General features: G+C 41.0%; 1 protein-coding gene across 5 annotated transcripts; it reads right to left on the reverse strand.

Moving 5' to 3' along the window:
- Positions 1 to 6,127: 6,127 nt before the first annotated feature.
- Positions 6,128 to 15,288, reverse strand: u2af2a (U2 small nuclear RNA auxiliary factor 2a). 5 transcript variants are annotated; one of them, XM_076109434.1, is made up of 14 exons: positions 14,658 to 15,288; positions 14,196 to 14,231; positions 13,558 to 13,708; positions 12,587 to 12,616; positions 11,015 to 11,050; positions 10,600 to 10,706; positions 10,245 to 10,396; positions 9,978 to 10,094; positions 9,728 to 9,884; positions 9,526 to 9,605; positions 9,072 to 9,194; positions 8,880 to 8,966; positions 8,355 to 8,603; positions 6,128 to 8,230 (listed from the first exon to the last, which is right to left on the reverse strand). In XM_076109434.1, the coding sequence occupies exons 1-14, from the start codon at positions 14,704 to 14,706 to the stop codon at positions 8,096 to 8,098; spliced, it is 1,509 nt and encodes a 502-aa protein (XP_075965549.1). In that variant the 5' UTR covers positions 14,707 to 15,288; the 3' UTR covers positions 6,128 to 8,095. The 5 variants fall into 5 exon arrangements, with proteins under 5 accessions (XP_075965549.1, XP_075965552.1, XP_075965551.1 ...); XM_076109437.1 differs by lacking the exon at positions 14,196 to 14,231 and having other exon boundaries at positions 9,746 to 9,884; XM_076109436.1 differs by lacking the exon at positions 14,196 to 14,231.
- Positions 15,289 to 15,539: the final 251 nt, after the last annotated feature.

The following is a 15,539-nucleotide window of genomic DNA, read 5'->3' on the forward strand; positions in this document are numbered from 1 at the left end:
AGCAGATGATACGCTTATACGCACAGGGGTATTTTACGAGAGGAAAATGAGGATCTCTCGCCACCATTTCACCAACGACAGACACAGCCACCCGTGTGACATGTGGGCATAAGAAAGCAACAACTAGCTAAGTGAAAAGAAGAGTAAGTCTGACCTGTTTGGTGAGTTGTTCAGTTCAGGAGGAAGAGACGCTTGAAACTTAATAGAGGGGAGAGTGGCGATGGGAGAGGTAGTGAGAGAGAGAGAGAGGGAGGTATGAGGGTTATGGAAAGTGAGAGTAACAGGGGAGGGGGCTGCAGCCTGGTTGGTTAACACTGTTGATTACATTTTTTTTGTTTGCACTGCTGCTTTCCCCTCAAACGCCATCTATAATTTCAACAGCACCCTGTTCACACAACACACAGGTTTGAATATTGAATCAATGAGCAGAGGTGCTGCCAGGTGGCCCGGTCACATGACAACAGCCGTGCCAGAATGATTAAAAACATGTCTGTATCTGTGATGTATCTGTGATGTAGCTGTGTGTGTGTGTGTGTGTGTGTGTGTGTGTGTGTGTGTGTGTGTGTGTGTGTGTGTGTGTGTGTGTGCCTGTCTATTTTAGACAGCCACCTGTTAATGAAATTAAGTACGGGTGAAGGAGGAGCCTGTGTTTATATGAGAGGGGCCAGGATAGCGTTTTACAGCAACACAATATACTGTGAGGTAAGTGCAAATCTGACACAGAGAGTGAAAAGGAAACGGAGACGCAAAGACCAGCAGAGAGGGTCAAACATGGAGAAGGAAAAAATAAGTGCAAGACAAAACAGAAAGATGGGAAAGGGAGGTTAAAGGTGGATACTAATGTGTGAGGTAGATGCAGATATGGACTAAACACAGCCTCAAAATCAAATGGTTTAGAAAAGAAAATCATTGTGCAGCTCCATTTCATTCCTCACTGGACAGGATCCAGAGAGATTTCAGAGACTCAGTCTGGTCTTGTGGAAAGCTTTACTCGTGGCCCAGCCCTGCTTGGCTCCTCTACAGTTTAGGTTACATACGTGGCACAGCGAGAGGCAGGCCAACCCCAGCGACCAGCCATACTCAGGGAGGGTAGGAAGGGGGGATGGGGGACGGGGACGGGGACGGGGACGGGGGGGGGGGGGGGGGGGGGGGGGGGTTGATGCAAACTGAGAGTGAGTCAGGGACAGAAAGACAGAACAGGAGAGAATCGGAGAAAAGGGACGAAACAGGCTGTAGGCTGTGACAGGTACAATAAACACCTACAATGTCCAAAACAGTCAAGTCCCTGCTCCTTTTTAGGAGAGATTGTTGTTTAAGCCACCGTGCAGTTTGCAAATGGACTTCCGCAGAGAGAAAGAAACATGTTGGGTACATGACAGCCAGGATAAATTCATTCATCTAGATATCTGTTTTCAACACACATATGTGTGTCTGTTCCTTAAAATGACTTTGCTTCTAATTATGCAGCCTAACTCTGCTCCTCCATCCTATGAGATTAATAGAAAGTGCCCACAGGCGGTCTAAGGCCATCAATAATCTACAGTATGTTGATGTGAACAATCTTGTCTCCACATCACTCAAGTGGTCCTGTCAGCAGTACTGGTTTAAGCTTGAACACGCTAAACTGCACACATGTGTTCTCGTGTATGCAGCCATGCGCACACTGACCACACACGTGCACATTACAGCTGCAACCATTTATTACGCTGACATTGCAAAGTATGTTGAGAATATTTGACCGATTAAAGCATAAGTCTTATGTCTTGCTCTTCTCTATCTTGTATTGTTCTTATTGTCAACAAATCCATGAAGCCATATAAGACGAAAACGATTATTTGATCCGCTCTGTATTGTAGTCCAAAATCAATCATGCGTCTTTAAGCCACACAGGATAACATGGGCACTGTAGTTTATTTTAAGTCAATGTTTTATTTTTATTTTTTATATACAACATTATCATTGGCTCTGTTCTGTTAAAGTCTCCCAGAGTGACAGTGAGGCAACATTCACGATGTCAGGACACCGAAACCAATTCAGCTACATTTAAGTATTGTGTTATCTGCACCTGTGCTTTTCCTATTGTGACTTGTCAAAATGTCTTGCTTTTCACAATAAACCTGAGATATCTCTGTGCCAGTGCATTGTGAGTTATTTCTATGTCAAAGTCCTTTTCCGTGGAACGTTCAAATTCTTTTAACTCCCATACACTGAGTGCAAACTGCCATATGTACACAGAGTACAGAATCCATCCTACTCCAGTGTTGCACTCTCCCCCTGCTGCAGTGTTCTATCTTTCTGAATGAGGATCAATGGGGAGGCATTGCCCAGAATGACAATGACCATCACCAGAGTGTTACATTCACCACTAGAGGGAGACGTATGTACAATCTTCACTGCAGCATCAGGCCTTGGGAGGGCTCCTTCTAACGTTTAATAGGGCTTGTGTTAAGCAAACCGCAGTGTCCTGACCCATAAGAGAGGCAGGGTCTGTTTTACATGTTTCCTCTGGTGGATATGGCTTCTGTTGGCCGGGAGAGCTGCTGTTTTATCTGTGCCCTCTGGGAACAACAGCGTAGAGAGTGTTGCATCAGTGGCACTGCTGCTGGGTTTTGTGCAGTGGGGTATAGCGATGCAGATGGAGATGGGCAGTATAGAGCTGACACAGGACATTAGTTGATGTCAGAGATTTGTTGCTGTCCTGTAACTGTTACAGTTACAATTCCAAGTGGACATAGCATTTGACATGTACTGCTGCTGACCAAGACTGTGTACTCATGTGGACTGATTTAAATATAAAGGGAAAGACCTGATAAAAACAACTTCACTTCATTTCTTGGAGGATTTCGACACAGCCAGCTGCCCCAATTTCATTTGTTTGCACAGGTTAAAATCAAACAAATGACATACAAATAACGATGATTAATGTACAGGGAGAGGAAAATAAGCCCAAAGGAGCTCATTGATTGGCTCAAACCAGTTGATATAAATAACAAATTCACTGTTGAAAATATATACGCAAGGCATGGGAAACAAAATTAATAACACAGAGATTAATGTCTCCTTTAAATATGTTTTGTATGACTTTCAGGAAAATATGACCTTTATAACTGAATAAAACTTGACCTCTGCATGTGAGTTGTTTGGGAAGATGGTAAGTTGGCTCTCTAGTCAAGAAGAACTGTATCATTAGTTGATTTAATCATTCCTATTACAAGAACACATTTACTTGAGTTTACCCAATTAACCTTTATTCATAACAAAAAAATAGAAGCAGCATGGGTTTGCTAATGTTAAAGGAATTAAAAACACAAAACAATGAGATTGAGACAGTTTCATGAGGATTCACCGGCTCAAACCATTCAGTAGTACGCATGACGTCACACCACTTTTTGTCGTACATGCGTGCGCACCTGGAGCGTACCTGAATGCTTTCCTCAAGTTCAAGTTATTTTTAACCCAGTTCAATATCAGTGTATGTGTATATACGTGTGGCTAAACATCAGTCATCATATTATCAGGATTGTGATATTCATTTAATACCACTCAGCTTGAGCTAAGTTTAGCAAAACATTTTGTGTGAAGATTGTCAACAACGTTGGTTCCTTTTGCTGCCAAAGTGATCTCAAGTGATTCACGGTAAAGAACGGTAACTGCCAGCCGATTGTGGCTACGAACCGAGGACTTGCTGAGGTAGTGTTATGTTACGTTAACGGCAAACGCAATGGTGCTATGTAACTTTGCTATTGATGCACACTTGCAGACAAGGTGTTATGAGTCTGATAACAGCAAGCTCATCTAGCTTGAAGTTGGTTAAAAGTGTGAGCTCATGATATTGAGAGGTTTAATTACAGGCTGTGCATTATATTTGTCAAGATAGATTTGTATGTAGGTTGTAGGTTTATGCTAACCCTCAACATTTCTCCCTGAACAATAATAATCTGTTGTTCCGGGAAGCGCTGTACACTGGGCATCCTCTTTATGGGGGTGCGCCTATCACGTAGTAGCAACATGTCTCAATGTAAAGATTCCATGGAGATTAGATAAAAGGGATGGTCGACTCTACAGGTATAGATGTCTAGTCAAAAACTAAAAACCCTTGTATGGGCTAAGATTAGTTCCACCAGAAATGTAGCCTGCTTTGTATTGCCCAATTTCAGATTGAATATAATTGTTTGAAATTGAAATTGATCCCTAATATAGTGACATTCCAACTCTTATTTCACGATGCTCAGTATGCTTTCAAATCATTTCTCTGAGACACCTCTGCAGACAGGATGCAATAGAGTGCAATGAGTCCTAAAATGCGGAAATGTGTTGAGCAGTTTTGCATTTCCCGTCTCGTCTCAAAGTCAATGTTTTTTTTATGTTTTTTTTGTTAGATGAGGGAAATAAGGTCGGTGTTTAACAATCAGAAACGATTTAAATACATTAATTACCTAGATTGTGCCGAATCAATAACTTTTTAAAGTTGATTCCAATGAATTTTTTTAATTAAATCATTATTTTTTAAAGTTGGTTCAATTACAGTTTTTAAGTTGATCCAATAAAATTGTTTAAGTTGATTCAATGTAATTTTTTTAAATTCAATTTATTTTTTAAAGTTGGTTCAATTTAAAGAAAATGTTTAAGTTGGCTCAATTACATTTTTTAAGTTGATCCAATTCAATTTTAATTTTATTTTTCATCTCATCTACCTCCTTAGCAATTTTACTTACATTTTTTCATTATTATATATTATAATTTTTAGTAGGTAAATTTATGTTCTTTTTGTATTACTAATTTTGGCCACAAGAGGCTGAAGTACTCCTCCACCTCATGTTCTAAATACGTCCAGATGAGTTTTTATTGACACAACTTGCTAAAACACAATAATGTATGCACCTTGTGTTTAAACTCTCCTGGAAGAAATTCTGTTAGTTTTAGTTAGAACATGAGGCAGAGGAGCTTCAGCCTCTTGTGGCCAAAATTTGTATTACAACAAACATGTGCACAAAAATGAAAGTTAAAATGTTATTTTTCCACCTGGGGATCAAAGTACCACTACTACTACTACTTTTACTACTATTACTTTGACAGTAAAATCGTTTAGCCTCAACCTTTCCCTGCATTGTAATTCAGCTCTTAGCTTCTTTCGATAATACAGTTTAGCTTCCAAGTCTGTCAGTTATTTCAACAAGAAGGTTTTCAGCAGTGCAGTTTAATCCTTTTGGCCTTCAACATTCTTCAGACAGGTGGTCTCCCATTTCTATATTTTCAGCAGTTTCTTTGCGATTAATTTCAGCTTTCAGCATTCCAACGGATTTTCAGCAGGAAATGCATTTTCTAGTTTGACATGCTGTACTATGACTTTTTTCAACATGCTATATGTATGCTATGACAATTGTATCACCTTTCTTCTTTTTTTACATGTTATACTATGACTTTTTTCGACACACTATACTATGAATTTTTAGGATTGTTTTTTTGACAAATTATACTACGACATCTTTACGACACACTATACTAAGAATTTTTTCACATTACGATTGCCGCCTTGGTAATCGTGAACAATTTACACAAAGTTTGCATCTAGCTTTCTTTTTCAATTTAGGATTATCACCAAGGCAGTCCTCTGGAAACTTGGCTGTGCCAGCTGCCTGCTCCAAAGGACATGAAATATATTCTGCATTTATTATATATTTATTTTTAGAAACTCTGAATCTCATATTTGGGAAAATAGAGAAGGGGAAATAGTGTGGAAACAAATATTTTATTCATACTTTTCCAGGTATGGATATGACTAAACTCTAACACTACTTTTCTGGATATAGGAACAATGAGAAATATAAAAGCAAACAGCTGAAAAGATTTGAGGGGTTGTGTAAAACATAATCGCCCATATTATGTTGCAGTATGATAAGTAATAAATAGATGACATTTTTCTTAAAAAAGAAAAAAGGCAAAAAGCTACTTTTTGTGACTGAAATCGCTCCATCGTTTGGACATTATCTTTAAACTGTCTGGACATAGCACCACTCTGCACCTTACATAATTAACTATGAATGTTATCTCTCACTGGTTATAAAAAGATGTGCTGCAGCCTGGTCGGTGGATGCTGGCGTGCATAAGAGAAGCATAAAGAAAATCATCATGTAAATTCAGTTTTTAATCAACATTTGAAAACAAATTGGACAAACGAAAGACCGTTTTTGCTTTTTATAAACTAGATGTGGTTTTTAGGATTTTAAATCATTTAAGAAATCACATTTTTCCAGAGAGAGGAAAGAAATTAAATGACTGACACTGAGAAAGCAGATTTCAGAAAGTAAGGAGTAACATTTCATAAGTTATCACTGACACAATCTTTCTTCAGCAACCCAAAAAAAAGCAGTCTCAGGCCCGTACAGTGTGAACATGTGGTCCTCAGAGATTTACGGTTAGAAGATGAGGGAGATGAGAGAAAAACTGATTTTGTGCAAATACATACAGACCTCTTAGATTTGGTGGAAACCCCCTTTCAGCAACATGAAATCAGGAAATCAAAACACTAAAATGTGAAATTTTGTTTGTTTAAATTTAGTTAGGTATAGGATAGAAAGACACTCTGCAGGCTTTCATTCACCAATTCATCCCCAGAGAGCCCAAATGTCTCAAACAAGCTATCACAGTATTAGTTTGAATAATTTAGTGTGCACAAGCCATCTGCCATCAAATTCTCTAGTTTGTCTTCAATACAAATCATACTGGAAGTTGACAGGACAGCGAGAAGTTGTGTGGTTTTGGTTTCACCCTGCAGTACAACATGAGTCAAGGGTATTAGTCATGTGTTTATTTGGTCTTATCAAAGAGGTGAGACGTTGCACACACAAAAAAACAACCGGGTCCAACACATCTTACACCCCAAATCTGCTGGGACACAAGGATAGAAGAAAACTAGTGATGCAAGGCTTCAGGACAAGATAGTGACATTTATTAAACGTACTGACATCATTGGTAGAGGGGACAAGCCAAATTTATTTCTCTAGCAAATTGACATGGAATAACATTAAGGCTTTTTGGAAAAGACCAATATGTTTGCCTCTCTCCATCTTTCTTTGTATCATTTTCTCTAATTAAATCAGGACTGAACTGCTGAGATAAACAACCTCACCTGTTAAAAGCCGTGCACAGAAGATGGGTGTGACAAAAAAAAAATTGCAGGAAAAAGAAACTCTAAATGGTATAGTGGAGAATGTTTTTTTCAGCAGCTCATGTTATTCTGCAGCCTGAATATAAGGTGATATTACAGCTCAAATCAGTGAAGCTACACACAGCATTGGAACAATTACAGTTGACATTTAGATAGAGTCCAATTAGACAACATGTTCACTGACAATCGTCCTGAGGGGGGCAGTAGTCTGATAAAAATTGAAAGAACGCTGAGATGAGTCAAGTCAGAAAAAAAACTGAAAAATGAGGACTCTGTTCTCACCGTTCTAATGATGGCGGCAAAACGGAAGCGAATGTTACAGCTACTGTGTATCTAGATTAGATGGTCAAACGAAAATGCCCTCATCCTCCTCTCCATCCCCCCCACATCTCCCTCTCACAAATAAACACTCCTGTTTTTATTTTCCATCCCTCTTCTCCATCAGAAGTCCAGTTAGTTCCCGACTGCAACTTCTTCCTAATGTACTTAAAACAGGCTGCCTCAATTTAAATACAAACCTTAAAGTGTGGTACCCCCCTCCCTCCCAAAATGACGTCCCTGTCTCACAAAGTATAAAAATTGTTAACCCCATCCTGAACCTATTATTACACACATTTCTCAAAAAATCATCGACTTCCCCTCCCACCCAGCTACACCATTACCACCCAAACCTAGCCCCCTCCGTTATGGACTCAATATAAACACTCCCCACTCTTCTCCAATTCCCAAAAACTGTTTTAACTGCTGACATTTCCATAGATCTCAAATGATTAATTAGATAACATCAAAGCCATTTGTCAAATGATTAATTCTCTTAGATCTACCTGAAACGTTGCTCTGCCAAATCAATCAGGGGGCCGATTTGAAAATGGACAATACATGTTCCCTCCCCCCTCCCCCCCACCCCACCCGCTCTTCATGCCTCCTCTACCAGAAGTCTCGACGGTGATAAGCATCTGGATCGCAGTATTTGGTCACCACCACCCTGTTAGCAAACTTCCTTCCTGTCAGCCCCTGCATGGCCTTCTGGGAGTCAAACACGGACATGAACTCCACAAAGATCTACAGAGGAGTGAGAAATATGAAAATTACAATGACGCAGTATCATAAGATCATTTTTTTTCATGACATCTAACTCGAGACGAATCAAATTCTGGATGATGGAATAAAATACAGCAGTTCCTACCTTGCCAGTCCCAGGCACCTCCAGGCCGTCCACAGGTCGAGGGATCTCAATGCTCTTAACTTGGCCGTACTTGCTGCACTCGTCCCTGACATCCTCCACAATCTCCTCATATTCTTCATCATCCAGTAGCTCCTCTGGCGCCACCATGTTCATCAGACACAGCACCTCAGTGGGCAGGCCACCCATTTGAGTGACTGAGCTATTCATACCCGGCACCTGCAGCGTCACTGGGGTCTGATTTATACTTGTCTGCAAGGACAGATAGAACGGTTAGAACAGGGTCAATGGCATACTTCACATACCAACGTGCTCAGAGTATTAGGACTAGCTGCAAGACATTTACTGAAAATGCAGATGACCTTGTTTGTTACACACTGATAAGTTTATTAAGATATCTGCATCTTTAGGAGGGGTGGTTGTCCAATGAGTTAACTCTGAGGCCCCGTCCCAGTCTACTCTAAACGACCTTCCAGCTGCCCCCCCCCCCCCCCCCTGCTGTCATCTGTGCAGCCTTTGGACACTCACCAGAGTGGCGTTCTTGGATCCCACACTGGCTCTCTGCACCAGGAGCTTCTTGTCTCCCAGCTGCATGCCGTTCAGCCCAGCTATAGCCTAAAAAACATCAAGGTTTTGAATTATACTTAAAACCAAAGCAAGTGTGGAAATGTAAAATGACCATGTAGTATTTGGACAACGTTTTTCTGTAGCATTGCCTACCTGGTCATTAAGGTTGACGTCAACATATTCACAAAAGGCATATCCTTTAGATAAGCCAGTAGCACTGTCCTTCACCAGGTTGAAAGCCTTCAGAGGCCCAAATGACGTCAAGAGCTCCTTCACCTGAGACACACAAGACAAAGGAGTGGGGTAAAAAAGGTCCACCGATTCCAGCCATGATGTGAACAAAACAGCCCAAAGTTTAGTATCGCTATTGCTGACAGGGCTTTATCACTGCAAGCATAATTCAACAAAGACGATGCTGTACACAAGGTAATCTGGGGCCCTTCAAATTTCCTGACCAGTGATGCGGGACTCAAAAGTATCTTCTAACCCAATCCACTAATAGCGATGGTTAGGGTAGTTAACACTGTTTTGGAATGGAATATAAATGTGTTGTGCAGTTCTAGTTTGGTACATTAGCTGTAGCCCAGTTTCATTCAGAAATACTGACCTGGTCATCGTTCAGGTAGTTGGGCAAGCCGCCAATGAAGAGCTTGTGAGCCGAGTCGGGCACCACTGTAGACACCACACCTGCAGGTGACATGAAGACAACAGTAAGAAAAATCAAGAGAGATACACAGAGAGCAAGCCCCTGTGAATTATGTATTACTGATTACTCATGAATTATGCCACAAGTACTTAGGGTTAAAAACCATTAATTGGCTGTGTACCAGGCACATAGACACTGGGGTTCTCGCTCATGCCGGGCAGGGGCTGGTAATCGTGGGGACGACGAATCTTGAGACTCTGGCCTTGAAAGATTATACCATCAAAGGCCATTGCCTGTGTTGTTTCGTCCACTGAACGGAACTACACAGAAACAAAATTAGAGGGGATTAAATTCTAAATTGTTAGACACACCCAGGGAGAACAAATGACACGTTAAAGGGACTATTATGTCACCTCAAGGAAGGCAAAATTCTTATCCTGGTTGATCTGTACTGCAAGGACAGGGTTTCCAGGGGCCTGAGTAAGACCACCCAAACGCATCTGGGCATTGAAAAAGTCCATCATGGACTCCTGCACAGAAAGGGGGAGGGGTTAAGGAACAGAGTTATTTCAATTTGTGTTGAAATTAGTAAAAACCCGAGGACGACACAGCGACATTAAGAAATCTTTTTCGGGTTTATAAACTTTGATTCAAAAGCCAAACGCTGTCCCGTTCCTCACCTCTGTGATACCAAAGGGTATGTTGCCAACGTAGAGCCGGCGGGCCTGCCGGGTCATCTGGCTGCCCACTACAGGTACTGGGGTGGGAGTAACAGCCAGGCCATCTGGAGTCATGGTCGGCAGGAGGGCTGTGGCTGGGATCTGGCCTGCAGCTAGAGAGCAAAGGCAGGAAACATTCAACAATCTAATTGGATTTTTTAACTCGACTCATTCAGCTTGACGTGCATGTTACTGACGCAGTAAGAAAGGTTGCACTAACTACTGTAGTAAACATGTGGGTAACAACAAAACAATTTGTCAACTCCGAAACTAGTAACCCCATTAAAATGCATCAAAAAGAAACCGGGATGGTTACCTTGCATGGCTTTGTACTGCATGGGAGTGATGTGTTCAAAACCAGGAGGAGGGACATCCCAGTACTTCTTCACCTTGTTCTTCTTCTTCTCACGGTGTGGAGAACGGCTGTGCAGGAAGGAATAGAAGGTGAAATAAATGCAATCAACACGTAGAAGATAGCCCTCATTAGCTCAGCAGTAAAGTACTAGATCAGATGTTGGGCTATGTCCTCAAAAAATATGCAAAAACATCTGGTAACCTGTGGGAGGTTGCATCAATCAAAACAGTGTACACATAATGACAAAAGGGACAGAAAACCCAATCCAGACATATTTACACAATGAGTCAACACTACATAGAATCAGGGGCAGGTCATTAGATTGCAGTTGTTGCAATGATGCACAAACCAACTTTATGTTAGTTTGCTTTATTACCTTCCAGCATTGTCCGGGGGGAAGGTGGCTGGTGAGCTGAAATGACATTGGAAGGGTTTCACATTTCTCTGAAATCAATCATGACATTCACCAACATTTCCACTTCACAAAATTTGAACGTGCATTTCTATGACCTCACCAAATACAAAAAGCTACCGCAATCCTTTGGTTTCTAAAAAAAGCGCAAAATCTCCGAAGTTCAAATGAGAAACCGGTGCATTCAGTAAGCCTCACAGCTGACATACAAAACCATTTGCAAACAACTAATGATGCAATGAAAGCAGAAATTATATCCTCAAAAATATGCAGCAGCTGAAAAGGGGAGGGGCCAAATTTGTAATCTCCTGCTAACACCAAGTGAACACCAGTAAGCGGTTTTAAATTAGCAAAGAGACCAGGAGCAACAGTCGGGTCAGAGGTCACGTTCACAAACCATCGAGAAGAAGCACGACAAGCTTCACAAACGTTTACGTTAAAAATAATGCATTCAAGCAGTCACTCAGGAGAAGTATGGCTTCAACTGTTACAAAGTAGCTTTATACAAACGCACTAATCCATTTGACAAACACCAGATTTACCAAACAGCATACATCATTCTCCAAACTCCTAATCAAAAGATGTGGTGTTATGTGCCCAAAAGAGAGTATGTTTCCCTGACAGCAGACTGTTACAATGGTAGACGCTTGTAGGTTTGGCAGTGTTCTGGGAAGAACTTGCACTCGTAAAAAATGTTCCCACAACCATGGGCAACGCAACTCTGGCTCACCGTGAGACAATCACACAGGTACTGGATCTGATGTAATGTGACAACATTAAAATCTATTCATATTCTCCATAAACAAGCCCTAAAAATACTTGATAAAAAAAAAAAAAAAAAAAACTAAAGTTATCATCACTGCAATATTCTCACCAAACACCATATCCTGAGTTGAGAGAACATCATTAAATTCACTGATGTGTGTCTGGTTTTTTAAATCTTACATGGTATGGCCCCGCCTCCGCTTAGTGATTTTATTAAACAAAGCACTCAAAGCAGCAGACTCACTAGATCTGCTTCAAGAGGTGATTGTGTCATTTCACATAGGTCAAGCTCGTTTAGCAAATCTACATTCTCTGTGAAGGCAGCTGACTTGTGGAATGCTCTGCCACCACACAAAACACGTACAAAACATTCAAGCATAACTTTAAGGAATGGCTTGTGGCCAATCAGGTGTGCAAGCATTGATGTGCTTTCTGTCCTGCTTGTTTCGCCTATATGTGCATTTCTCTTGTTCAGTGTCGCTATTTTCCATTTTTTGATGTGTATGTTATGTGCTTCAGTGTTATACTGTATATATGCTTGTACTGTAGGTGGGTTTCTTCTGCCTGACGCATGCTGCAGGCCGTTATGTCTGCTCTGCTTTAATGTCGTACACTTTTCTTTTCTTTTGGTTTTCTCTATACGTTGCTGTCCGTTTGTCTATGAATTTTAATTCCGTTTCCATTTGAGACTTTGTTTTAGGCTGCCTTGAAACACCTGGCCGGGGAAAGCAGATGTAAATTAGCCTCTCTGGCTAACTCTGGCTCACTTACAGTTCAACTGTCGGCGGGTGTGCATTGTCCCTGAAAAATAAATAAATAAACAAAAATAAACAGAGTGAATATGCATAGAATACAAAAATACAAAGCAATGCTTCTCATATCAGTTCTATTAACACCAGCCTGTGCAATTTATGATTCCAGGATGGATCTGACATTCTTAATAAAACCATTTATGACTTGATAGTCTATGTTAAATCATCATGAATATAAAGCAGGTTGAAGCAGCTGTTAGTTTGTGTATTCAAGAGTTTGTCCCATGGGCTTGAGGCAAAATTACTACAATGTTATTAGCACCTGTGACAAAGGGCTTAAGGACAGAGAACATACAAATAACATCATAAAAAATAGACTGCATGAAAGTCAAACTCTTAGTGACTAAGGTATTTCAAATGTCAGTGGAGACTGTCTAGCTCATCTAAAGGAAGTCAAAATGAATTGCTGGATTTACGGCTACACTTAACAGTCACCGCTTTGTGAATTTACACTGTTACCCAGACTGGTTACTGTCAATGTTACTGAGAGAGAAACCCCCCAAACTTGTGAACGGGTGATGGGAGTGGGCTTGGAGGGAAAGGACTTAAGTTAGTTTGCATTTGCAATACAGTAGGCAAATGGTTATATGTTAAGACCAAGCCACAGGTGTGGAGAAAACATTCTGGGGCCTAGTGTGGCACAAATACATGTAGGTGCACAAATACATGTAGGTGCACACACTCAGAGACACCCAACTCCAAAAAGTATGTGCATGTTTATAAACACCTGTAAAACAACATTTTAAAGCATTTATATATCATGTTCATATATATTGTATTAGCGGTGGCATATGCTTGACTGAAAGAGTTGATTTTTACCCAGTGGTAATTACATGAACTGCAACGCCAGTAGGGTAGACTATGTGATGAGGAGACACACGTTTTCACAGCTTTCCGGTCCTGGTGTAGTTTCATTAAAAAGGTACTCACCTGCGTCTGTGTCTGCGGTCCTTACTGTCCTTACTGTCCCCGCGACGGTCCCTGCTGCGTCTGTCCCTGTCTCTGCTCCTCCTTTTCCTCTCTCTGCTGCGGCTGCGGGAGGAGGACCGGCGGTGGTGGCGGTTCTCTTTGTCTCTTTCAGCTGCAGGAATTGAGTGCTTTTTTAAACTCAAAGAATGGTATATAAAGTGTAATACGCACCTAGCCAGTGGAACAATGAAAACATAGCAATCCATATATACCAATAATTACCATAATATTCATGTCAAAGACTCTGGTAATACTTGCATTTAGATGGCAATTAGACGTGCAATGAGCAACTTAATGGATTTTGAATCTGTCCTACATAACCGTAGTTCATATGGTGATACTAAAGTTTGTATATGCCATGATAGCAACTTCATGAAAATACAGCTTTCATGGTGGTAATATGATGAGTAGTTACCAATAACTGTTTAAAATAGAACACTAAACAAATAGATATATGTAGTTTAAATGTTTGATGTCTAAGTGTCACAATGTGCAAGTTGGCCAACTCATAGACTAACGTTGTGTACTAGCTAGAAGCAGTGTATTGACTGTTAATGTAAATCTGGGTTAAAGAGAGCTTATTGTGGGATAAGGCCCACCATGGTTGATGATGTTACCAACAGGTTGTGAGAAAGCTGAAGACAAAAATAGAGACAAAAATAGATGACGTTAAATAACACTGGAAATGTTCACTGCAACAGCTGCAACGAATGAATGCTAACTTCCCTCATTCAGTCAGCTGGTACAGGCAGGGTTGCTCCCAGGATATAGCCTGGCCCTGCCTCAACGAAACAATGCAGGTTACCGTATAGCAGCTAGGCCTGCTGCCGAAATATTACAGAAGCCTTGCATTGTTCGAAATTAGCCACATCGGGTCCAACAGTATAGTCTAACGAGCATCAGTAACACTGCATCACATATCAAATGGCTCAAGAGCGTGGGCTAATAGCTCTGACCATGTTCCAGTAATTAGACATACCCAGGTTAGCTAAAACGATGGCGGTTATTACAATCAATCGTGCCACTATCTTTTTCAATTGATGTGCAATCGGTTCAATTACCTTGTTTGTTTTCAGAGAGCTGTCTTTCGAATTCGTCGAAGTCCGACATCTCCGAGTCGAAGGCTGCTACGCTTTCAGCGGCTGCGTTGTTCAGTCGGCGGTGGCTAGCTTAAGCTAGCAACAAAGTGCACAACACTTAAGAACAAGAGCCTCGCCGATGTAACGTTACAGCTCAAGTGCGTTTAGCTTCAACTTGCAGCCTTCTTAACGACAGAAATGCCAAAAATCGTTAACAAGCACACGCATCTGCGGTGTGGTATTTATTTACAACGCAACAGAGAGAATCGTTGAGAAATAAAACGTGCTCGCATGGGTTAGCTTGCTAATGTTAGCTCACTAGCTCTTAGCAAAGTCCAGAAGAAGGCCTGCTGCTCCAGACACTAGTGTGGAGGATCGTTAGCCAGTTAGCTAGCTAGCGAGTACGAAAGTCGAATGAATTAGACTCTTTTCCAAGCCAAAAACAAAACCACGGCGACCACTGGTTCACAATGCACGGTTATTTAACTATATACGTCAAATGTATACGCCTTTAAATGCTAGAAGACTTGCGAAAACAATAACGATGTCGGTATGCCCGCTTTTTTTGCTCCGTCTCCCAGGTACCGTGACACCGGAAGTTGATGAATGACAAGTTTCCGGTCATGTTAAGTAAAAAAGACGCTGAAGAGCATTATATCCTGCTGGGATACATTCGGAGAATAAGTCAATTTCACGTGTGCCCCTCCATTATTCTTTAAATGGTTGAGTTAAGTATCATTATTGTCTGCTATGCTGTTTAAGGTGGGATCACTGTTTTATTTGGCAGGTCACCAGTTTCAAGTCTTGACAAATCAAAGTCAAGACATAATTAAAATGTTCACTAAAGATATTCACAAACTCCTA

Source organism: Anarhichas minor, unplaced genomic scaffold (assembly GCF_050575085.1).
Source record: "Anarhichas minor isolate MPS153535 unplaced genomic scaffold, ASM5057508v1 ptg000041l, whole genome shotgun sequence".
In the NCBI taxonomy this organism is placed as follows: Eukaryota; Metazoa; Chordata; class Actinopteri; order Perciformes; family Anarhichadidae; genus Anarhichas; species Anarhichas minor.

Excerpts from the sequence above, each read along its gene's own strand:
- u2af2a (XM_076109433.1), bottom strand. The coding sequence starts at position 13,802 with ATGGATTGCTATGTTTTCATTGTTCCACTGGCTAGGTGCGTATTACAC. Across the intron at positions 10,707-11,014 it reads CCCCCGGACAATGCTGGAAG|CCGTTCTCCACACCGTGAGA; the intron begins GTAATAAAGCAA and ends CTTCCTGCACAG. Across the intron at positions 8,967-9,071 it reads ACGTCAACCTTAATGACCAG|GCTATAGCTGGGCTGAACGG; the intron begins GTAGGCAATGCT and ends GATGTTTTTTAG.